General features: G+C 39.1%; 1 protein-coding gene across 1 annotated transcript; it reads right to left on the bottom strand.

The window, feature by feature from the left end:
• Positions 1–285: 285 nt before the first annotated feature.
• rtf2 (replication termination factor 2) lies at positions 286–25,972 on the bottom strand. Its single transcript, XM_026916832.3, has 9 exons — positions 25,766–25,972; positions 22,881–22,975; positions 22,685–22,778; positions 21,527–21,666; positions 15,847–15,925; positions 9,179–9,292; positions 8,940–8,994; positions 6,904–6,957; positions 286–1,333 (listed from the first exon to the last, which is right to left on the bottom strand). Exons 1-9 carry the CDS (start codon positions 25,832–25,834, stop codon positions 1,149–1,151), a joined length of 885 nt encoding a protein of 294 aa, XP_026772633.1. The 5' UTR covers positions 25,835–25,972; the 3' UTR covers positions 286–1,148.

Genomic DNA, 25,972 nt, shown 5'->3' with positions numbered 1-25,972 from the left:
TGTTTTTTTGCAATTGTACAGTAGTACATAAATCCTCAAATTTAATTAACAAATTAACCCAGAAGTCTTTCATTTTCTGTGGATTAAATCTGTCAAAACATGCAAAATTTACTAATAAATTGCACTGTAAATATATGTGGTTTTGTTTCTGTGGACGATTGTAGTTGAAACTACAATCTCTGCTATTGTAGGACCCAGTCCTCCTGAGGCTAAGACTTTAACCAAGAATCAGTATTGTGCTGCTCTCACCTGACCACTTATAGGAACTACAGCCAGGGAAAAAAGTTTGCCAAGACTTTTATTTACAAATTATGAACCCCTAAGAGTTGAAGCCATGATACATAATACAAAGCACACTGGTATCTCCAGGCAAGGCTTTATAAAGTTCATCAAAGATGCTGTCACACAAGACATATACAGATGGGTGATAAAGGAAAAACTGGTGGCTCTGTTATGCAGTGGGGGCATTCTGTTGCCATGGTGTGGGTCCACTTTTTTCACTTTAGAGTGATGGGGCATTTTAAATCAATACAAAGTTATTTTGAATGATCACCTTTATCTATGTCAAGGCACACTGAAGCTGTTGCATTGGAAATATTCAAATGTGTTGAGATCTAGTGACTGCAAGACTGACATGCCATATGACTCATCCAATTGTTCATTGCACTCTGTGGATGGGGCATTGTTATTGCCTGGAAAAGACCTCTCCTATCAGGATAGAAATGTTTAATCGGGTCAGAAAAATTTTATACTAATTTGCAGTGATGTTTCCTTCTAAAGGGACAAGTGGACCCAAACCATGTCAGCAAAATGCCCTCCACTACACAACAGAGCCCGAATGTCCACTAGTTCTAATACAACAGTTTAATATATCACAAGACTACTGTAAAGAAAATAAGTGAAACAATAATAACAGAAAAATGTGAAAATATACCAGACAGAAAAGGGTTTCAAAACATGTTTTGCCTGACAAAAAAAAAAAAAAAAAAACATGCTAAAAAATGCAGTAGGTATTTGGAAGAATAATGTATCATAACCACAAAACACAATCACTAAATTAGGTCAAATTTCTTCAAAGGAAGAATTTAAATGCCTCCTTAAACAAAGAGGGCACTTTTTCTCCCACTTATCACTAATCATTTTGGCTCTTAAAAGTGGTAGGGTGTGTGGGTAACCCAATTGGACATCTGGTCTTTGGTACGCTTGGCGGAGCTGTGAGATGTGAAGATGGATTTGTAGGCCTCAGACTTCTCCTCCATGTCCTGAATGGACCTCTTACTTCCTGCTGCAGCAGTGGGCTTCACTAGCTTAGAAGAACCAGAGGGTCCTGGAGCTATATGTGAGTAGAAGGGGAAAAAAAATGTCTTATTGAAAAAAATGGTTTGTGGTTAATGATGTACTGTCTTGAGTATGATTTTTGATCAGCTACAGTATATATTTTACTATTTAGGGTACCATTACTGTTGTCAGTTAGAAAGGTCAAGATGTGTTTTCCAGAAATACCTAAAGAATTGGGACACTACAAGCAAATGTGACATTTGTTGTTTAATCACAACAGCCAGCATTAAAGTTGAAGTGCACCCTGTCACCTATTGTATATACAGCGTGTCTAGGTGTTGGGGTTTGCTTCTTGTTCATCTACCCTTCACTATTGTCTCAGTCCCAAACAGTGGTGGTAAATAGATTTTGGTACTGCCAGTGTGCCATCCACAAAGCTGATTTCATCTCAGCTTTAGCTTCCCTTCAGTCTCTTCACTTCCTGGCACTTACTGACAGCTGGAGCACCACAGAGGATTCAGCAGCACCGGCTGCTGTCCTTTGCCTATGCTTTCTCTCACACACTACAAGAAACCAGCCAGGGCAGTGGCACAGGCTTGTTTCAGTCACAGAAATTCTCTTACATCAGAGGTGGGAAAACTTTTTGAACAAATGGCTGGATTGATTACAGCAAAGTAAGCCAGGGGCCACACATTCTAAGGTTGATATTAAATATGAAAATGTATTTGTATTGAATTACACAGATACCATAAGTAAACCACAGATTGCATTACAATTTACTGATTTCAAAATTTAGGGCTTACGGGTAATGTAAGGCTGGATATGACAAATGATAGCTGACCATTGTCTTAATGTAAAGGAAAAAAATATAAAAATGCTAAGTATATTGGTGATGAGTGTTAATGAGTGTAAGACAGTGGTATGGTTATGAATAACAGCAGTATTACAACAGAAAATAATAACAGCAACAGCAATACCGTAAATTACAAATAGCAGAAATTACAAGATTGCAAGATATATTTATGTGCCAAAAAACGTAAAAGTAGTCTATTTCAGTAGGAACAACCACTGGAAATAAATCAGAATAACAACACAAGCACATTTAATTATATACACGGTATTAGAATTGAAAATGATTGACAATGAACCATTAAAGACATAATTAAACAAAAGGGAGTCAAACCTGCCTGCCCCATTCTCAGTCATTTTTAGGAAAATGTGAACAATTAAGTTGGTCGCCTAGATTTGCAAGAGTAGTAAAATCTGGTGTCATTGTTAATGTTGAAAACAGCAGCACAGATGACAGATGCTGATCAGTTAAATGTAATTGATAACAGTAAATGTAGTTTTTCAGAAGAAATGTTTGTGCACAAACACATATGGAGATGAACAAAACAAGCATCCTTTGAGTGTGTTTATTTTTTCTGCAACAGAACAGGCCTAGCATCACAGCACCATCTACTAGACATATATAAAATAACAATAAATAGTCTTGATGAGCTGAATGCCGGATGAAAATAATTTGCCCATGTCTGTCTTACACAAGTTCATCTAAACATCTCAATTTAATTCCATCTATTATCTATTGTCCACACAGCCCCCTAGGAATCTTAATTGAATAGCGGAACATCTTTAGGGTTTTCCTTTTCGATGCTTACCTACAAGACATCACCCTCTCTCCAGACAACCTCTAGTTCTCCTCTCTCTCTTGCACTCTTTGACCTGACCTTCAGGAACTGCCCACCAATACACAAGGAAGGATTTTGAACCTGGTCTTCAGCCAACCATTTCTATACATCAACATCAATTTTCAAATCATCACATTGTATCCTTCACTCTCAGCATGTCTGGGAGACATGTCATCAAGGCTGTCTCCCATCTACAACTACATCCCAGTAAGATTAAAACATAGTGCACTCGATTTTAGCCAAGATTTCCCAGTCATCGACTTATTTTGGTATTTTTGCTCAGCAAATACTCAAGGCATGCTCCCACAGCAACTGTTCATACTGTAAAAGGTTGAGCGATGCGATTTTCTCAGTCTGTAAGTGATCACAGAGGCTCCATTATTTTCAAGCTTGTTTAAAAAAAAAGCAGTGAATTGTGTAGTGTGAGCTCCTCTGTGACTAGTACAGCCATGAGAAACAGCCAATGAGAGCCCAAAAGCAATTAATATTCATCTGCTCTCATGCACCACAGATCCCAGAACATAGAGAGTACACAGAATAGGTTTTTCTGCACATCTGGAGAATCTGCCACAGTTATTGCGGGAGACTTGGACAGTGGCACTTGCTTCTGTGTTTGCATGTGAAACCTGGCAGCCTTCATCATGTTTTTTTGTCTGAAAAGTAGTCTATTACATAATGTTACTTTACTGTCAAACATTTTTAATTTTTTTTTTTAAATGTTTGACAGTTGGAAAAAATACATCGTGCCTAAGACTTTTCCACAGTACTGTATATACAGTCATTGATCACAAGCAATTCAAGTCGTGTAGTGTGAAAGGGTCAGTAATTCTACAAATTTGGAAAGTTTAGTGTAGTGTGCACTCGGCCTAAGTTGCTGTATATCCCTGAAGATGCATCCCCATGTCAAGAACTTGTGATTTCTCTGGAAAACTTTTGAATCACACCATCTGACAGCAAACTCAACCCTGGAGTATTTCTGGAAACCACCATGTGATGAGGAGGAGGGAGGGGCCAGGCTGTGAGGACGCATGCCTGGCACTAAGTTGGCTAATCAGTGGGAGAGAGGGATAAGGGAGGGATAAGGGATACATCAGTTCTTGCCTCCTCCTTGGCCGTCTGTTACAATGGTGCCGAAACCTGGGAAGGAGGAGCAGCTGCCGTCCGCATGAAAAGGGGAGGAGCAGCTGCCGTCCGCCTGGAGATGGAGGAGCAGCTGCTGTCTGCTTGAAAAGGGGAGGAGCCGTAGCCGTCCACCAGGAGGCCCAGCGCCCGGCATTGTGGGAATCGCTTCCCGGCTGGTCAAGGACCAGATGACAGTGTGTCTGGGGACCGGGAGATCAGTTGTCTCTACTGCTCTCTCCTTCTCTCTTCCTCCTCTAATCACTCCTCTCACTTGCAGAGTGTGGGGCCGGCCGAAGGAAATAGCCGGGAGGGCAGCACCGCTCCTCCTGAGGGGGGAGGAGGTGGTGTACATCAGGCCGAAGGCCTGAATCTGCCCATGGAGGAGTGTGACGAGGAGGAGGGAGGGGACAGCCTGTGAGGACGCACGCCTAACACTGGGTTGGCTAATCAGTGGGAGAGAGGGATAAGGGAGTGGGGCTGGAGACACTGAAGGGGAGAGACAGACGCACGTGTTTGTGTTTTACATTTGGTGTTTATGTTCTGTTTGAGATTAAAGTTTACTTTTGCTTGCCCATCTGTGAAGTTTGTTACATTGGTGCCAAAACCCGGGAAGGAGGAGGGATGCGCTGTCAGAGAGCCCTCCCCAGTGCAGGAGAATCGCGGCGCCGAGGAAGTGTGGTGCTGGAGCGGTTGCCGGAGGACGGAGGAGTTGCTGCTGTCCGTCTGAAATGGGAGGTGCACGGTGGCTTAGTAGTTAGCCTGTTTGCCTTGCACCTCCAGGATTGGGGGTTTGGTTCCTGCCTCCTCCTTGCTCATCAGTGAAGATTGTTACACACCAACTATCCTTCTCTCCTCATATTGCTAGCCTGACTCAGTCATGCAGGTTTCTTCTTTACAAAATCAGGAAGATCCAGCCATTTCTCTCCACAGGGGACACTCGAGTGCTTGATCAGTCCCCCATCATCTTGAGATTGGATTACACCTCCTGGGTAGGTCTGCCCCTGCACGCCACTACAACTGATCCACAATTCAGCTGCCAACTTGTTTTAATCTCCTCAAGTGCTCCCACCATCAGTGCATTCCTTCCAACAGCTTTTTGTTTCCATCATTTTAAAACACTGATGCTTGCCTACAAAGCCAAAAACGGACAAGACACCACCTACCTAAAGGCACTTCTCGCACCCTGCTCTGCAGCACAGTCTCTGAACTTCTAGTACAGTTTGACTGGACTACCATGTCTCAAGGTACAAGTAAGACAATCAAGATTCGTTTCTGTACTGGAACCAAGTACACACACACACACACACACACACACACACACACACAAAAAAAAAAAACCAAAAACAAAAAACAAACAAACAAAAAAAAAAACACCTTCTTCCTTCTTGGTAAACAATAACCTCTTCCTCTTGCCTCAGCTGAGTCATTGGTCTCAAGACCTACCTTTTCACTAAGCAATTAAATGAGCAGTAAAAGAAGAAAAGAAGCAGTTTAATGTCATTTTTGTTGCTGCTCTACTAACTTGTACCAATTCCTCTCTAACAGGGTTTTAGCTTGGTAATATTCTTAGAGTCATTCTTTGAGGGTACAACCATTTCATAGTAAATGGGCAAACAATATGATTTTGTAAACTTTTAAAGATTATCTATAGTTACCAACACAGCATAACAGCAACCATGTTTAGCCCCTCAAAATCTTACACAAGTTTGTGGACACCTTACCTTCACACCCGTATGTAGGCCTTCCCCAAACTGTTGTCACAAAGGTGGAAGCACACAATTATCTAAAATGTCTTTGCATGTTGTAGCATTAAGACTTCCCTTCACTGGAACTATGGGGCCCACACCTCATTAGAATTGGTTGTAGTCAGATCAATCAAACTTTTTTGGTCATGCACACCATCAGCATGTTTGGTCAAAAAAAGGGGACTGTATAGGAAAAGCACCCGATACCCACTGTAAAATATGGTGGTGGATCACTTATGCCAGGATATTTCAGACCAAAACATGGCTGCCTCTGGCAGGAGGTTCAGACTTGTCCAAAGAGCTTTCAACACAATGATGAGCTCATCATACCTCCAAATCAGCACAGAAATGGAGAAAGTAACACATAACTAATGTTTAGCTGACCATCTCAGTCACTGGATTTGAACCGTACTGAAAAGTTGACAGTTGAGGACAGAAATACACATGCACAAACCTAAGAATATAAAGGAGCTTAAAGTCTTCTGCATGGAGGATTGGACCAAAATCCCTCTTCAAGCCTTTCCAACCTTGTTAGATATTACAGGAATTGAGTAGTATTATCCTCTGTTAGGGCAGTAGTCCCAAAATATTAATTGTAAGGATGCTGATAACTTTTGAAACCAGTGTTTTGTAGAAAAAATGTCACTACCTATCTTGTGGATAAAGGTATGTAGGGATGAAAACGTTCAGCTGATTTACTGACAAGGTCTTAAGATTCCTAAATAGCACCAGAATTGATTATTACCCTAACAACTACCATATTTGCAATACCAAATCAAACAAATATTAATAATTTTAATTTCTTGGGTATTTAAAGCCCGCCTGTACGTAAGGTAAAAACTGAGCTTTAGCTGTTTCACCTGGTGCTGACAAAGTTGCCAGATGTCTACTACTCTAACTACTACTACTACTCAGTCACAGTGTATTTATTCAATGTTTGATACCAATTTAGTACTGATGTGTGGTACTGACAACCTGCATTCATTTTTCTGCAATGCTATCTATGGGTTAGACTTTATGCTCCAGCAGATGTTCTAGTTGTGAGAGGACAATTATTGTGAAGTCTATACCTGAGTCACTGCTGCTGCTCTCTCCATTTGCTGATGCTGATTTAGACTCAGACACTATATAAAATTAGAGGGGGAAAAAAAAAAAAACAGTTAACAATAATGCACAAATCAAACATTTTACAGGATGTAATGTGGTAGTAGTAATAGTAGCAGGGTAATAGTAGCAGGGTAAAATCTTGATGTCTATGCATATTCATAATCTCACAACAACAAAGAAAAAAACAAACCTAGCATACACACACTGAGCCTCCATCATATTGTTTTAGGCCAACTAGTAGGCACTGCAGGGGAACCTTTAGTTATGTCTGTTTGCTATGACACATAACCGTCTAGAAATGATCAAATCATGACTTTCACTATGTGAGGAAATCACATAGCGATTATTGGCTCCTAATCCAATGTGATCTCTGCCGAAAGCCTAGGGATGGTCATAAAGTAAATAAAGAATTTTCACTTCATTTTGGTGAAATTTCTGTTTTTTTACAGTAGTGGTGTCAAAATTTTATATAATGGACCCAAGCACGAAGAGTGAAGCAGTGCTTGTTTCTTGAGCAAATCTTGGCATGTAGATGTTATCACGTTGCCACACAATAATAACATCTACACGTCATCACCTCACTGAGCATATCACATGGCATGCAGTGGAATTACACAACATTTCTAGAAGGTGTATAAACCTGTCAGTGATACTGTTAGACAGAGTCTACATTCAATAATTTAATTACTGAAACCATTTTATTCTGCTTGAGCAGCAGGTTTCATTGCATGAGGTACAGTGGAATTATGCCACACTTTTTGTGTGTGAATGTTACATGTTAATTTATTGCCTTGTTATCGCAACACAATTTAAGATATCAAATGTTCCATCCCAATTTTCCTACATTCCCACCAAATTTAGTGCATGTAGGTAAAAGTGGATTTTTATATTGAAGAAAAATGCCAAAATGGGGTGTAATCAAGCCCCAGGGACATGACTAGGACCAATCTTTTGCCAGAACCTGATGGGCTGCCCTTCTGATGTGTGCCAAGTTTTGCCTTTTTTTTTTTTTTTTTTTTTTTTTTTTTTAAAAGTATGGCACCTCAAAAAATGCAAAATAATTATTATTATGATAATATACAAATATTATTATTATCCTAACAGAAACAATAGAACCCTTTGCACCCTTGGTGCTTGGGCCCTAATTATTGGCTGAAAACCTCCATTTTAACCACATTTGTCTGTTTGCCAGAATTCAGCTGCAGCAACATCCAACTGACTTCCCCAGACATATTTCTGCCACATATACAGTATAATCATGAACTGATGGTAGAACTAATAAATTATATCTTGACTATGAATGAGTAGGAACATTTATAGGGGAAAAAAGGTTACTCCAGGCTTCATGTAGTAAGCTTGAACAGCAGCCTGTCCACTAGCTGGCCTTGACTAACCCCATCAACTCTGCTCAACTCAAGCAGGTGAATGCCACAAAGCTTCCAGCAAAGCAGGTTAGCTTGTGGCCAATAAAACCGAACTACAAGTGCTGCAACAGGAGGACAGCCAAATTTGCTTGTGGATTTGATATCAATGGAGAAAAAAAATGACATACTTAAACATGGCTCATGAAAGTCACTGTTAGCATTGAGTTACAAAAATTTATTTATTTTTTATATACTCTTGATTTAGTAATTGGCAGTCTGGGAGACTGTGGTCAACAGGATTTCCTAACATTCATGCTGGAATGTTTTTATTAGTGACTATTCATGCACTTTTTTCGTCCACTTTTTATTTTAAGGTGGAAATTAAAACTCAGTAACATGTGGTGACCACAATGCAATTTATGCAAATGTTTATCTTTGTGGAAATACAGATACTGTAGCCCTGCATTTGTAAAATGCACAGGTCCCCAATGCTGCAAGCTACTCAACATACAACAGTCAGCTCTATTTGAAAACACTGCATGATGAAACACTACATGAATGTTTTTGTGTGATTCCTTTTCATGAATAATGGTGTATAGCTAACTATACTATAGAAAAATATTCATACACTGTACCTTTTGATTCTGGTGATTTGAAAACAGTCTCAGCAGCCTTGTTTTTCTTTGACTTCTGAGGGAATAAAGTGCAATAATAAACTTTAGAATTGGTTTGATTTAGAAACACATGGTACATACATACTACACTGGCATAAGCAGATTTGAGGTTTGGGTACAGAATGTAGCTAAAGGTGTGGCAATGTATAGTAGATATGGGACATTCTTTATTACAAACTGTTAAAGAGGTGAATCTCTACCTTTGCTGTTTTAGCTTTGGCTCTTCTCTCCTCCATTGCCTTCTGCAGCTTCTCCTGCTCTTCTTTGCTCCCATTCAGCACCACAATATCATCTTCGTGAAAGGGGTCTCCACACTATGAAACAGACAGTTCAGAAGTTCAGAACCAAGGCAGCAAATTAGATATGAACTCTTAGTTTTTAACATAAGCAAGAATGTGATGTCTGTGGTGCATCGCCTGAAACAAACATTTTATTTGCAATGCACCTCTTTCAGGCAGAGCATTTTAAAATCATGCATAATCATGCAACATATGAGCTGAAGCACAGGCCAACTAAAAAGAGCTTAAATCACTTTCTTATTAACAGTTTCTTTCTAGATTTACATGATTGCATGTAATAAATATGTAATTTTAGACTGTAATAGTTTTATGAGCCTCACTGCCTCAAAACAAAAGTTTTAGCCATTTTTGGATGTTTGCCAGAATTCAGGTGCAGCAATTTCCAACTGGTTTGCCCAGACCGCCACACATGTAAGCACAAACTAATAGTGGGATCAACAATTCATATGTACGTTATCAATGAGTAGGAACATTTGTAGGGGGAAAAATGTTACTCCAGGCCTTCTGGCTATAAGCAGCCTGTCCAATAGCTGGCCTTGATTAACTCCATCTCAATACTGTGTTGAGTATGTTAATGAGAAATTCAGAAAACAGGTCAATAAACCAGCAATGCAGGTTAGCATGTGGCCACTAAAACCAAAAGTACTACAATGGGAGGACAGCCAGCTTTGGTTTTTGATTGAAGGAAAAGAAAGAGGCATAATTAAACATGGCTGATGAAAGTTACTGTTAGCATTGAGTTACATTTCTATCTATCTATCTATCTATCTATCCATCCATCCATCCATTCCAAAAGCAGAATATGTGGGTTAGTGGATTAAAAAAAGTGAGAGACGCCATCCCCCTGAGGCTCAGACACACTCACAGCCTCAGCCTCCACCCCAAACTACAATGCCCATAATGCACTCCTAAACATTAATGCTGCTTTTGTGCTGCCTTGTAAGTGGTAAGTTAAAAGCTGTAATGTGTCTTTATATTAACTGATCTATAGCCAATGATGCTATAAGCTAATTTAAAAGTTGAGAAAGGACACTTTATACTGTTCACAGTGTGTGCGGCCATGTTGATTTGATGTCACTCCACAAAAAGGTAAGGAACTGGTAGTTGAGAAGATTACCCCAAGCTGACTAGTTGAAATTGCCAGTTGTGGGGGTGATTTCGGTGGCTTTTACGGGTTGTAGAAGGGGAATTATATGTTGCAACTTCACCTTGAACACAGCATAACTCCTTATTCTCCAACACTAGCATGCTCTGACGTTTTTGCGGAGTTCCTGTGCAAACTGCATAAGGGTTGGTAAGGTTGATAATATAACTTTATTATATATTTATCATTATATCGCAAAAGCCTACATGAAGGATTTTCTTCTTAATTGTAACATTCTGTGCACTAGCTGGATGACCATCTACACTATTCGAGTGCCGTTGCTTGTTAGTGAGGCTCAAATGACATTGACTCAACCCTCATACCACATTAAGCTTCAGAGAATCTGATTTTTTTTTTTTTTCAATTTTAATCAATCAAGCAATCATCTAGTGTGCGTCCAGTTAAATCATATCTAGTTCAAGTGTCAAATAATCATTAAACTTATTCTGGGAAAACTGACCAAGCAAACAACCAACAAGCTGCCCCTAGGACATAAAGCATCAGCAACACCTGAATATAACAGGAGTATTGAGCTCATTTCAAATTTAAACACCACTGGACTTGATCGGGGGCTTTGATTCAAGAAAAAATATATATGCATGGAAGATGGAATGAGGGGCTCAAAGAAACGAGACAAATGAACAGCCAAAAAAAAAACAAACAAACAAACAAACAAACAGAAAGGCAGTTGGAAAAGGTACTGAAAGGGCAGAAAAGCTGCAAAACGAGAGGGTGACAGAGTGAGTCTTAGGGTAAGTCTCTCCCATAAAGGAAGAGAAGGGAGGAGAATTAAAGGGAGAGAGAGAGGCATGAGTAAATGCTATGTATGTTCAGTCTCTAAATCTTTACATCTCTCTCTCTCTCTCTCTAGCTGAGCTCTCCAATCTCAAAGTAAGGAAAGGACAGTACACTGATCATACAGTGGCAGAAACAAGAGCTTCAATCCCACTGCACACATCGTCAGCTGCTCTTACAGCACGACTTTCCTCTGTTTTTAGCTGAGGCCACACTGACTTTCTGGGATGTCAGCATATTTTAATGTTTATTCTTATTCGATATCTTGACTGGAATCTGCTGCATCTAAAAGGTAAGAGTAGCCTTAAGCTTGAAATGAGTAAGAATACCTAGAAATAGGTTTAATAAATCATATATTTAGTTTATTGTACTCTTACAGTAGGAAATACTAGATAGATCTACTATATTCAAGATATTTTCACTTGCTGTCATTTTTTTTTTTTTTTGCAGTGTGTAAAAAAGGTGACAAATTGTTGTAGTTTAATCCTTTCGCTTACCTCTAAGGAAGGAAAAAAAAGTTTAATTGTGTTAAGAAAACATGTGAAATCAATCTCTGTGAAGGAGAAGTGTGCACATTCAATCTGCATACATGTGTGTTACTCTGACAGTAATAAGCATATGAAACAACCAAAATTATTTGTCTCCAACACTGAGCACCTGCTTTCAAAAACAACTCAACAAACTAAAAACAACTATTAGAAAATATATGTCACAGTCTTTGAAAGGCAGGCAAACAGAAATGAGAATGCAGGAATATAACGATGATGATAATTATAATAATAAAGATAATAATGATAATGGTAATGCTCTTGTTCATGATACAATAAGAATGATAAAAGTGCACTTCCAACCCTGAAGTGATGGGTTGGGGAAAAACACAGTACACCTTCAAAACATTCCTTTCTCAAAATAAACTAACCACCAGGTGCTTGTGGTTAAATACGTCATCGCAATAAAGCTGGCAGTATTTTTAATCATGTTTTAATCATCATTACAATTAAAATTATTAGTGTTAGACTTGACATTTCATAGTAGGCCTAAAGTCACATGTGTCGAACACAAGGCCCACAGCCTCATTTCATATGGCCCATGTGAACTTGGAAAAAATAATACTGCTGATGTTTGTGTTGATGTCACTAATTTGTTATTTAATCATTGAAGGCACAATCTACCATCAAACAATCTTTCCAAATTAATATCTTTGCCATAATATAGCTTTGTGACCGTTTCATTGAAAATGATTAAAATTAATAATAGGGGAAAATTACACTTTATATCATAAATCCTGATCTACTTTTCTTTTGCAGTAATCTCCAGCAAGCTACTTCACCGGCTCTCACTTCCATATTTCTGTGCTTTCAGTGTAGCTATCTGCCTAGTAGGTTTAAATTGGTTAATCCTGTTTCTCATCACAGCAGCTGGTACCCAATAAAATGTTATAAAACAAAGGAATGCATTCATAAATCTAACATTTATTTAATTATATAAAAAAAACAATTATTATTATCAGTAAGCTCATAATAAATGTTATTACCTAATAGTGCACACACTTCAATAGTTTGTGTTAGCCCTTCTTTTTCCTAGAAACATACTATTCTAATTATAGAGCCTATCCATATTAGTGGTGTTAATAGAAAGAATATGTTAAATAAATAATATTTAAAATAATAATAATAATAATAATAAATTATAGACTTCGATTATGGCTCTTAGGGTTCTCACAAAAACACTGATGTAGCCCAGGCAGAATTGGAGTTTAACACCCCTGCCAAAGCTGCCATGTTCTAAATTGTTTAACACATCTAGATGTAAATATCAGGAAATGAAACCTGAAATTCTATGATCTATAGTATCATATTCATCTTTTGATCTCAAACATAAATGTTTTCAGCATATAGCAAAAAATAAAAGAACTGGCCTTGCTGTTCCAATACTTCCGGAGGGGACTGTATTGTAGCAAGGGTGAATGAATTTTGTTTTCTGGAAGAAGCAAATCCAATAACATTTAGATAGTAGTTCTAGTAAATTTAGCCATGTACCTCTCAATTAACTTATTGATCTTATCTCACTCTGTCTACACATTTCACGTTGGTCTTAAGTGGTCTGGCCTGCTTGATTCTGAATTATGTTCCAGTTTGAGAGTGGCAAGTTGGGCTTTCTTCTATGCCTTGGTATCAGCATCTTTATTTTCTCAGTCATTTATTTTAAGGACAAGTTTTCTTATGCTCCAAGGGCACTGCACCTTGTCTTGAGCTGCCGTCCATTCCCTGAAAACTGTAAAGCTTTGCCACCCACTTCCTCTTACACAAGATGGGAAAGAACAGAATGTCAGGAGCTGAGCTTTAACAATCCACTCAACTGCTCCCGTATACAATCTGAGCTTCACTTTATTATGGAGACCCTGAGCAAAGAAGAGGAGGACTACCCTCTGGCCTTCATCATCACTATCCAAAAAGACCTGGAGATGTTTGTGTGTTTGCTCAGAGCCATCTATACACCACACAATACCTACTGCATTCACATAGATGCCCAAACTCCAGAAGACTACAGAGTAAGTGTTGAGAGATTGGCAGAGTGTTTTCCCAACGTCTTTCCAGCCTCAGTTAGTGAGAGATCTCCAGTCAAATGGCAAAGAGTGATAAACCTGATGATTTCAGAAGCTCTCAGGCATTTAACACAAACAACAGACATGGAGTTAATATTCTGTCTTTCATAAATGCTTTGCTTTCTTGACCAGTCTTGGCATTGGCCATTTCTGTTTACAATGAACACAATGCACATTATCAATTAAGCTGATAGTTATGTTCAAGTATATACTGTATATATACATACATTTTCCCTACCAACTTTTTTTTAAACATTTTTTATGATTATGAGTAAATACATTTTTGTTTGCATTTATAAGTACAAAGTCAGAAGATATTATATGTGTACATTTGTGGAAGAAAAAGTGGAAAGTACATCAAATAACAAAAGCTCACTGTATATCTCAAAAAAAAAAAAAAGCATAAAAGGTCCTGAAAGTTCAGCAATTGGAATAGGGAGACAAGCTTTCTTCTTTCACTAATTCTTTGCAGCTTAACCAACTTTATTTTTCCGCTCGCAGCATTGTTTCAAACTTCTCAACGCTGGCCACCCTGCTGGTGTGACTCTCAAGGGGGCATATGTGAAGTCACACAGCTCTCTGTAGCTCAGATGTGTTTTTGAATCCTACATTCTCCACTATAATGAATCATCTAATATCTGTGACTAATATCTCTAGCTATGAACCTGCAAAATGCCACAGTGATCAGCCAAATGCAATGGTATTAGTGCTGGCTAGTATGCTAGCAAAAGCAAACGTATTAGCTTGTGAAAAGCAGCAATGATGTGAGGTAGTAAAAAAGCTAGCAGTGTTTGCTTCATGGATCTATACCAATTGCCTGAAAACTGTTACTGATACACCATTGTATTGACGATGCTTAAAAACGCAACATGCCAATAAATACACTTCACTGATAAAAACCCATAACATACCCATACTAGGTTTGTAATAAGAACGTTTAGATAGAAATAACAGACACTTAACCTGTTCATTATCATTTGGGTGGTCCAAAATGACATTTTTTTTGTTGCACTTTTGTAAAGAATGCAAACTAAAGAGATGCATTCATTTGACCTTTTGGAGAGGTTAAATATGGAATACCAATGATAATGCTTTTGATCTATTATGAACATCATTATAATGCAATTACTTCAATAGTGCAATGTTCTGCAATGTGAAACATTCTTTTTTTGTGCAGCAGCTGGGTCATAATCATGTATAATCATGTTCCACAAATAGGTATTTGGAAGCAAAAAAACAAGCCAAGGAAATTCAAGCCAGAATTCCACACCCCGGCTATGCCTCATTACTAGTTGTTGTGAGGCTTGTGCATCACACTCCTGCACCCACATCACTTTTGTTACTTTTTTTTGTAACTTTTTTCCATGGCACACTATTTTCTTATGGCACTACTGACATTATGAAAATTATGTACGATATACATACCTGTTCATATATATCCTACTGTTTTACTGACTAAACGTGTATGTGCAAAGGAATAGACAGAGAGAATTGCCTCCTTGCAGAGAAGTTTTCTGATTGCTAATACAGCTGCACTATATTAAAATATATAGTTGTTGACTACAAAACCCATTTTACTCAGTAAGTCTATCTTAAAGATAGTTGTCATCATGTAAACACATTGTCTTATAAAGGATTGCAGAGCTTTACTATCAACAAAAAAGGCAAAAATGAACAAGGCCTTAACAACAAGAAAAATATATCTTACATCAACCTGGCACAACCTTACAAAGAAGCCCAGCTTCACATAGAACCAATGATAATGTTAGCGGAGTTGCACACTATGCTGAAGAACATAAAAAGAGATGCTACTAAAATACATTCTAGAAGTGTCAAGGCATGTGATCTCCATCTGCTTATTTTAACTGTAACAATCTGTACAGTACAGTGTCTTTTTAATTACTATAATGCTGAAAAGACAATAGCAGCAGCAGATAATTATATCCTCTGACACTTTGATCTCTGAGTCATGTCTTTAACACATAACTTAGTTCACACTCCAAGTTTCATGTTATAGCTTCTTACCTTATGACAGATCTCTGTCTTCACTTCCCTGAGAGCTCGTTCTGAAAACACGCAGCCACAGGTAAGCAAGTAGCAAAACCTGGCATGAGCACACACAATAAATATAAATTAAACATAACACACAATGATTCAAATGTTTCACTTATATTTCGCAACTATACAGATTAATTAAAAGGAAATACAACTTTATCTCTTAGAAAAATACAATTCTCTTAAGCTTTCTTTTAAATAATAGTTTTATTTTTTTCAACAATGTGGCAAAATTAGACACCCCTAAAAGAACTTTCTCAACAAACACATACAAACTGCCATTCTTAAAAAGTCCTCAGGAACCCTGTTGTATACTTTTATCCAATTTTGTTTCCCTAGGTATAAATATGAGGTTACACACATATAAAATTGTGGAAAAATCAAAGAGCCTTTACTATAAAATAAACAGATGGTAGTAGGAGTAGGCAATATTGCCCAATTTATTTATTTATTTATTTTTTTTTTTTTAGAAAAAAATGGTTCTTTTAAAAGAAAGATATTTATATGAAGGAAGGATATTTAAATAAACGATATTTAAAAGAACCATTGTTTCCACTATTTGCTATAGATGGTGCTGTTACTCTTTTTGCACAACTTAATTAATCCTACTTCCTCAATAGAGAAAACTGTCACCATGTCTTTCGCAATTAGAAATGTCACCACATCAATAATTTCTTTCCCTCGGGGCTCTTGGAAGGAACAATGCTAGAAAATCCCAACATATATTTCCCAAACTCCAACCTGTAAAAGTCAAAACAAAACACCCCCTCAACTTGAAACTCCTATTAGTCAGCTTCTCAACTCCGAGTTCCCTCCCCGTTTACGGAGTGACATCAAGTCAACATGGCTGCTCACAGCATCAGAAGTAAACAAAGTAGCACTTCTTATCTTTAAATGAATTATGCTGTACATTCACTGAGCACTTTATTAGGAACGCTATACTAATACTGGGTAGGGCCTCCCTTTGCTCTCAAAACAACCTCAATTCTTCATGGCATGGATTCCACAAGATGTTGGAAACATCCCTTTGAAATTCTGGTCCATGTTGACATAATTACATCACGCAATTCCTGCAGATATTTGAGGTGCACAGTCATGCTGTGAATCTCCCGTTCTACCACATCCCAAAGGTGTTCTACTGGTTTCAGATCTGATGACTGGGAAGGCCACTGAAGAACACTAAACTTACTGTCATCTTCATGAAACCAGTTCGAGTCAACTTTTGCTTTGTGACATGGTGCATTATCTTTGCTGTAAGTAGCCATTAGAGGATGGGTAAACTGTGGCCATGAACGGCTGCACATGGTCAGCAACAATGAAGGCTGTGGCATTCAAGCAATGATTGATTGGTATTAATGGGCCCAAAGTGTGCCAAGAAAACATTCCCCACACCATTACACCACCTCCACCAGCCTGGACTGTTGACACAAGGCAGGTTGGGTTCATGGACTTATGCTGGTGGTGCCAAATTCTGATGCTCCCATCTGTTTGCCTCAGCAGAAATCGAGATTCATCGGACCAGGCCATGTTTTTCCAGTTTTCAACTGTCCAGTTTTGGTGAGCCTGTGGCCACTGCAGCCTCAGCTATCTGTTCTTGTCTGACAGAAGTGGAACCTGACATGGTCTTAAGGCTTCTGTTAAAACATTTAAGATAAAGAGGAATTTCACCTTTCAGCATGACAACGACCGAAAGCACACCTCCAAATCACCAAAGCAATGGCGTCACCAAAACAAGATCAAGGTTTTGGAATGGTCCAGCCAGAGTCCAGATCTACAGTAAATCTGATCGACCTCTTCAGGTCACCCCACAGATTTTCGATCAGATTTACTGTAGATCAGATTTTCGATCAGATCTACAGTAAATCTGATCGAAAATCTGTGGGGTGACCTGAAGAGGGCTGTACACAGGAGATGCCCAGCCAATTTGACAGCGTTAGAACGCTTCTGCAAGGAAGAATGCCAAAATATTGCTAAGTCAAGATGTGCCAAACTGACTGAATACCATGATAAAATCTAAAGTTGCCTGAACTAAATATTAGTTTAGGGGTGTGCACACTTGTGCAACCAGGTTATTGTACTTTTTTTAAAAAATTATTTTCCCCCCTAAAATGATTATTGTTTTTCACTTTAATTTATAGGTTGCAAATTCACAATAAAGGCAGAAAAAGTTTTGACATGATTTATCTTGGTTTCATTTTTTCACCTCAGAAAAACACACACCTACACAGGGGTGTGTATTTAACTCCAGTTAACTAATCATGTGACTTCTGGTAACTGGTAGTGTTGAAGTAATTTAGAGATTTCAGATTCATAGGGACCGCATACTAGATATAACTTAATAATAGGTTAGCTTTTGCTGCACCCTTGCTGGCAAGTTTTTCCACATATAATTGTGCACATGTTTAACAAAGCAACTCAAGTAACATCCAAAATCCGAAACGATGGAAAATTCTAAATACTTAGAGACTGACGCTGTGCTCACATCAAAGCAAATACATTGTGTATGTGTGTGTAAAACTGAAAGTGATTTTTTTTTTTTTTGCTGTTTCACTACTCCAGCCCTTCATGAGCAGACACTATTTCTAACAGAGCATGCTTACTTGAGAAGTGCCATCCAATATTGTACTCTTTGACTATAGCAACATTTTCCTTTCACATAAAGCCCCTGTCAAAATTTCAGATTTACACAATCTGTTTCTCATTTTTCATCCACACAAGTTGGTCTCTGGATTAGGATAAATAAAGCTTATGCTTAGGACACCTGGTGGAGGTTCTGACTTACTACAAGACAGAATGCTGGAATTAGAATTGAATAAAAAAATAAAGAAAGAAAGAAGACTGGCAAATAAATTTAAACAAGGTGGTTTTTGCCTGTGCAATCCCAGATGCATGCAAATACTGATTAAGTGGCCAGGAAAAGAAGCGTATATTTTAGCATATGTCTATTATATAGCATATATCTATATTTTAACTCTATGGGTTGCACAGATACAAACAGTGCAATTGTATTAGATGTACACTCAAGGAGCAATTTACAAGGAACACCTACACATTCATGCAATTATCTAATCAGCCAATAGTGTGGCAGCTGTGCAATGGAGAAAATCATGCAGATACAGGCCAGCAGCTTTGGGTAATGTTCAGAAAAAGTGTGATCTCTGTGATTTTGACCGTGGCATGATTGTTTGTGCCAGATAGGCTGGTCTGAGTATTTCTATAACTGCTGATCTCCTGGGAATTTCAAAGACAACAGTCTTTGTTAATGGTGCAATAAACAAAAAACACCCTGTGAGTATGTGAGTATTGCTGCTGACCATGTGCATCCCTTCAATGTACTCATCTTCTAATGGCTACTTCCAGCATGATAATGCACCACGTCACAAAGCAAAAGTCATCTCAAACTGGTTTCATGAACATAACAGTGAGCTCTTCAGTGGCCTTCCCAGTCACCAGATCTGAAACCAACCTTTGGAATGTGGTAGAACTGGAGAGTCGCAGTATGAAAGTGCACCTGAAAAATCTGCAGGAATTGCGTGATGCAATCATGTCAGGGTTGTCTGCTCTCTCCACTGCTCTTCTCCCTCTACACTAATGACTACCCTTCTACAGACCCCTCTGTCAAGCTCCTGAAATTTGCAGATGACACCACAGTAATCGGCCTCATCCAGGACGGCGATGAGTTTACATATATGGAGCTCGAACAGCTGGCTCTCTGGTGCACTCAAAACAACCTGGAACTGAACACGCTCAAAACAGTGTAGATGATCATGGACTTCAGGAGGAACTCCCCAGCACTCCTCCTTCACCATCCTGGACAGCACGGTGGCCGCCATGGAGTACTTCAGGTACCTGGGCTCCATCCTACCATCTCACAGGATCTGAAGTGGGAGACCCATATAGACACCAGCGCAAAAAAACGCCCAGCAGAGGCTGTACTTTCTTTTCCAACTGGGGAGGTTCAACCTGCCACAGAAGCTGCTGACCCAGTTCTACTCAGCTGTCACTGTGTACTTCAATAACTGTCTGGTTGGTTCAGCTACCAAATCAGACATAAGAGGAATACAATGTACAGTCCGGACCGCTGAGATCACTGAGCACCAGAACATCCAGACAAAAGAGCAGCTTTTTTTTTGAAGAGTTAACCGCCTCCAAGAACCCTCTTAATGCAATCTTTTCACTACAAATAGATTCTCATGTGCAATTGTAAATTCACTGCTATTTATTCTATTACCTGTATATACTCTGACCTTCTGTGCATTGCATTATCCCTTGCATAGCTGTACACAGCATCTATACCATGTCTACACTGATCAGCCATAACATTAAAACCACTGACAGGTGAAGTGAATAACACTGATTATCTCGTTACAGTGGCACCTGCCAAGGGCTGAGATGTATTAGGCAGCAAGTGAACAGTCAATTCTCGAAGTTGATGTGTTGGTAGCAGGAAAAATGGGCAAGCATAAAGATGTGAGAGACTTTGACAAGAGCCAAATTGTGATGGCTAGATGACTGGATCAGAGCATCTCCAAAACAGCAGGTCTTGTGGGGTGTTCCCGGTATGCAGTGGTTAGTACCTACCAAAAGTGGTCCAAACAAGGACAACCGGCAACAGGGTCATGGATGTTCAAGGCTCACTGATATGCTTGGAGAGCGAAGGCTAACCAGTCTGGTCTGATCTCACAGAAGAGCTACTGTAGCACAAATTGCTGAAGAAGTTAAATTAAAAAATTGTTAAAGCTGGCTATGATTGAAAGGTGTCAGAACACACAGTTTGCTGTGTATGGGGTTGTGTACCCGCAGACCTTTCAGAGTTCCCATGCTGACCCCTGTCCACCGCCGAAAGCCCCTACAATGCAGAAGTGAGCATGAGAAGTAGACCATGGAGCAATGGAAGAAGGTGGCCAGGTCGGATGAATCACATTTTCTTTTACATCATCTGAACAGCCGGGTGCGTGTGTGTCGCTTACCTGGGGAAGAGATGGCAACAGGATGCACTGTGGGAAGAAGGCAAGCCAGCAGAGGCAGTGTGATGCTCTGGGCAATGCTCTGCTGGGAAACCTTGGGTCCTGGCATTCATGTGGATGTTACTTTGACACGTAACACCTACCTAAACATTGCTTCAGACCAAGTACAGCCCTTAATGGCAACGGTATTCTCTAATGGCAGTGGCCTTTCAGTAGGATAATGCACCCTGCCACACTGCAAAAATTGTTCAGGAATGGTTTGAGGAACATGACAAATAGTTCAAGGTGTTGACTTGGCCTCCAAATTCCCCAGATCTCAATCCGATCGAGCATCTGTGGGATGTGCTGGACAAACAAGTCCGATCCATGTCGCAACTTACAGGGCTTAAAGGATCAGCTAACATCTTGGTGCCAGATACCACAGCACTCCTTCACAGCACACCTTCGTGTGAAGTCCAAGCCTCGACGGGTGAGGCTTTTTTTTCCTTTTCTCCTGAATCCTGTTCACCTACATCTAGACTGACCAATCACCCAACTTTGTTGATCCTAGTCAGACTGATATTTAATACTGCCACAGTATTATTAATCCCAGTTTCCTAAAGGCTTGTGCTCTCCTTTAACAGTATGGATATTCCTCAATCTAGCATTATGATGATATGCCAGGAAAAAGGAGTTGCTCTTACTTGTGTTTGCCATTCATTTCCAGCCCCACTACAGGGCAGATAAACATGGCGCAATGTATGTCTTCATAGCAGTCACCCTTAGCATTCCTCCTCTCCCCTTCCCATGCTGGGTTATCAGTCAGATTCAACTCTTTCACATCCTTCATGTATAAAAACACAAAACATACACAAAAATACACAGAAAAAAAGAAACAAAAGAGAAAGATTAAGCTTGTGTAACCAGTACATCAAATTCCCCCACATTTCACCAAACAGCAAACCCCTGACACCTTAAACAGAACACTGATTCTTTAAAATATTTTATTTATAACAGAGGTGCACAAATAATAAATTCTTTAACTAGCCCACCACACAAGTCAAAGCTTTAATGTGCTTGTCCAGTCCCATGTTATGCCTACACAGTGTCCCAATTAACCAGAAAAACAACAACCAAAATTTACCTCAAAATTATTACAAGCTTATTATGTACATTAACACACACTATAGAAAATAAGCGAGTATTTTTATCATTAGGAGAAGCATCTTCATATAGCCATAGTCTTTATCCTCTCCTAATAACTTCTCTGCTGATGAAGCATATCCTGTTTGCAACCTCACTAAAAAAGGCAAAGTCTTTAGCTAAGGCTGATTCTCTCATCACATGTAAAGATGTTATTTGAGGCATATTATTAATTAATATGCCTAAGCAAAATAGTTCCTACCAACAGCCAGAATCTGCCCTTGCTTCGTATACATGATGCAGCAAGTGGTAGGACTCAGAAAAGAGTAGTACTGTATCAAGGTGCTTTGCCCCACCAAGAAATATATGAACCAACTGGAGCTTGTTCCATTCAAACAAACACTTCAAATGAGCTTTCTCTGGGAAATTCAGTAAGGAGTACAGTTTTCCTTTCTCTGGTTGGTGGATGTAAAGTGAAGTAAAATAGAATTGGTAGCATTTATGTCAACAGCATAATCAGTCTACTTTTCCAAGTAGCAACTGTAAATGGAAAAAATAATAGCCTGGAAACATAATCTGCTCGCCCTGAACCCTGAATGAAGAACGATAAAAGTGACTGCGTAAACAATAAAATGTATGCATACCAGCAAGTTAAAACAAGACTTAATGGGTGACCTTTTCATACTTAAATTCATATCAGTGTTCGCCCTTGGGCTCACCTTGATGCCACGTATATGTGCAACAACTTCAGTGTTTGGTCTTTCTGCTGATTTATCCAACAGATACTCAATGATGGCATCTTTATTGTACAGTCTGTTAAAAGAATAAAGTTAAGTTCAAGCCATATCATTAGTAAATGGATAGAAACTACAGCTATTTGTAGGTCTCGTCTGTAAATAAACAGGATTCTTTTACCTCCCAAGTTCACAGGCCACAATAGGACGGCGTAGCTTCTCTTGGCTCAGGCTGCAGTATTTCCACTTGGCAGCGAGCTCTGCATTTTTGTCCACCTGAAAAACAGTTTTTGAGAAATATCACATTTCAGCTCACTGATGTGGCACATCCTGACATAAATTACTGTCTGCAATATGTAAAACTAGATATGCTTGCTCTAAAAGCCAACCAGCTCCCAAAGTTAGCTAGATAGTTAAGGATGGGAATCTCCATGGACATCAAGATATAATTAGCTAGATTTCAGGATCCCAGAATGCAGTCTGAAATCCAGTGACAACTGGTGGTGATATTACATGAAGAGCTGAAATCTAATCAGTCAACACCTCAATAATGAAACTGTTAGGGCTAAGAAATGAAATATATCACTAGGTGTCACCGATGGCATAATAAGAATGATGTGGGTTAAAAAAAAACCTATTTTACACGCACACACACATGCACGCACGCGCGCACACACCCACACACACACACACACACATATACACCTCAGTGCAGATAAGCAGCTTTGAACAGCACCATTGTGCACAGGGCAGACTGTCTGTGCTGGGGACTCCAAAATAAATAAATAAAATACAAAAAAAAAAATAAAATTTAATATTAACTTGAATGCTTTTTGTGCATGTTTGTCACTCTTAAATGAACATTCTGCATTTATATTAAAAGAAAACCATCCCAAAAAAAATGACACATTATATGCCATTTCAGTGAGAAAAACATGACGTTATATAATACATAATGATATTACTGCTTTTGTCCATTCTTAAAACAGTTCTGGTGGCACCATTGTTAAATGTAACGCTGTCAAAACAAAACTAGCTCGTACTTTATGAATCTCCTGACAAGCAAACTGACAAGTTCTGTACGTAAATTTACAATAAACAACTGTCTGACATTACCAGATTCTTTATACAAGTCATGTTGCTGCTTAAATGCCCTGTCTGTGACCTGAGGGAACATCCGACAACAGAACAACGTGGTTCTAAGTTTAATTTTGACATCTTGTCCTTAAATCAGCCTACCAGACACATCAGATATGGTTCTTCGCTATTGTTTTGAACGTTTTTTACCACCAACTGTACATGTCCTGGGAACAGCTACGTCATTGCCTGCACTGATGAATATTCGCTTGAAACGAACTATACTGAAATGCTGCTTAATGGGTGCATCAGGTGTAGGTCCTCTTGTGCCACCAAAACAGCTCTGACCTGTCGAGGCATGGACTCCACAAGACCTCTGAAGGTGTGCTGTGGTATCTGGCACCAAAGCGTTAGCAGCAGATTCTGTAAGTCCTGTAAGTTGTGAGGTGGGGCCTCCATGGATCGGACTTGTTTGTCCAGCACATCCCTCAGATGCTCGATCAGATCGAATTTGGAGGCCAAGTCAACACCTGGAACTCTTTGTCATGTTCCTCAAACCATTCCTGAACAGTTTTTGCAGTGTGGCAAGGCGCGTTATCCTGCTGAAAGAGGCCACTGCCATTAGGGAATACTGTTGCCATGAAGGGGTGTATTTGGTCTGCAGAAATGTTTAGGCAGGTGTTATGTGTCAAAGTAATGCTCAGAAAACCCATTTCGAAAACTATTTTTGCACATTTCTTTCTTAAATTGCTGCTAAAACACTGCACACAAAGTACTTTTATTGACCACCTGCACTCTTGCTGCTAACACTGTATTCATCATAGTAAATACATAGTGTCAGAGTATATTACATTTACATTTACAGCATTTTCCTGTTATATTGTTATATCTGTACTGTACCAGCTATATATGGTTGAAATGACAGTAAAAGCCACTTGACTTAGGAATGCTTGTTTGGATTTGGATGCACCTCCTTACTCTACAGGCCATAACAGTAGTAGAACCTGGGAGCGGAGCTTCATGAACATGGACAGGAACTATCTGAACCCACATATACGTATTTACGAGTTGAGATGTGGTAATTACGATGTCAGGTGCGTTCAAGCCACTTTGGTTGGAGGAAGATGGCGGTGTACCTTTTCTTAATCAACTACAAAAAAAAATACAGCAAGGTGTATTTTTCAATTTCAACTAATTTATCCTCAAATCCAGACCCTGCATCCACTGAATCAGCCATGTTTTCTTACTGACACAACACCCCAACTCAGAAACTCAGAGCTCAGAGAAAATCCTCAGTTTCCCACTCGTAATTACGACTTTGAGGTGGTGTTCATGTGCGTTTAACTCGTAAACACCATGTTTCCAACATGACTTGAACACACTACTACTCTCACCTAATGCACCTTTAAGAGAGCTCATGTGTTGACGTTTAGGATCCGTGAACGCACCATCAGCAGCAACAAGATAACAAGGACATAAGATGAACTTAAAAGTGAATTAGATAAGATTGATAAGATTAGTCTCTTTTTTCCAGGATTGGGTCTCTAACAGTTCGGTAGGTTCGACATTCAAATGATTTAAGAAGCTATTATTTGTATATTCTTGTCAAGTCGCTAATCAGTGACGGAACATGGCTATTTAGCCAAATAGCAGAAGTGAATTTCCACCAGAGTCTCAGAGGGAAAAAAGAGAAACAAATACAAATTTATCATTTATTACAAGGCGTTGTTTTCAAACAGAATATTTTTGCTTGTGCTGAGAAGGAGTGGTTTGCTGCTTTACTCTGAATGTGAAACACCTGAGAGATAGTCTAACTCATTTCAATATTACAAATAACACACTGTTAAACCTGGATAATTATTATTATTATTATTATTATTATTATTATTATGAAAAAGAAACCCCAGCTGGCTAGCCTGAATCCCTCGAACATTAGCCAGCTAGTTAGCTTTAAAGCACGCGCGTTTATGTTAGCTAGCTAGCTCTTACCTTTTCCACTTTCTTTGGTCCTTTGACCAGTTCGTGTCTTTTAGGAATGGTTCCTCCATCACATCCCATCTTCACTCACAGATCTGAATGTTTTATACACAAAGTTCTCAGAGCTAACAACTCTCAACCTAGCTAACTAGTGTTAGCATATAAACAACCAAAGAAACCTCAAAAAGACAACTCTTTCGGCTTGTTGAACTGTTTGTG

This window comes from Pangasianodon hypophthalmus, chromosome 2 (assembly GCF_027358585.1).
Source record: "Pangasianodon hypophthalmus isolate fPanHyp1 chromosome 2, fPanHyp1.pri, whole genome shotgun sequence".
Lineage (NCBI taxonomy): Eukaryota > Metazoa > Chordata > Actinopteri > Siluriformes > Pangasiidae > Pangasianodon > Pangasianodon hypophthalmus.
The sequence above is the reverse complement of the archived record's forward strand: the minus strand, read 5'-3'. Positions and strand labels throughout refer to the sequence as shown.

Bases quoted from the DNA above. Each gene is read 5' to 3' on its own strand.
- rtf2 (XM_026916832.3), bottom strand. From the start codon at position 25,834: ATGGGATGTGATGGAGGAACCATTCCTAAAAGACACGAACTGGTCAAA. The intron at 22,976-25,765 runs GTAAGAGCTAGC...ACTGTTTTTCAG, and splicing joins GACCAAAGAAAGTGGAAAAG to GTGGACAAAAATGCAGAGCT. The intron at 9,293-15,846 runs GTAAGAAGCTAT...TCTGTTTCATAG, and splicing joins AGACAGAGATCTGTCATAAG to TGTGGAGACCCCTTTCACGA.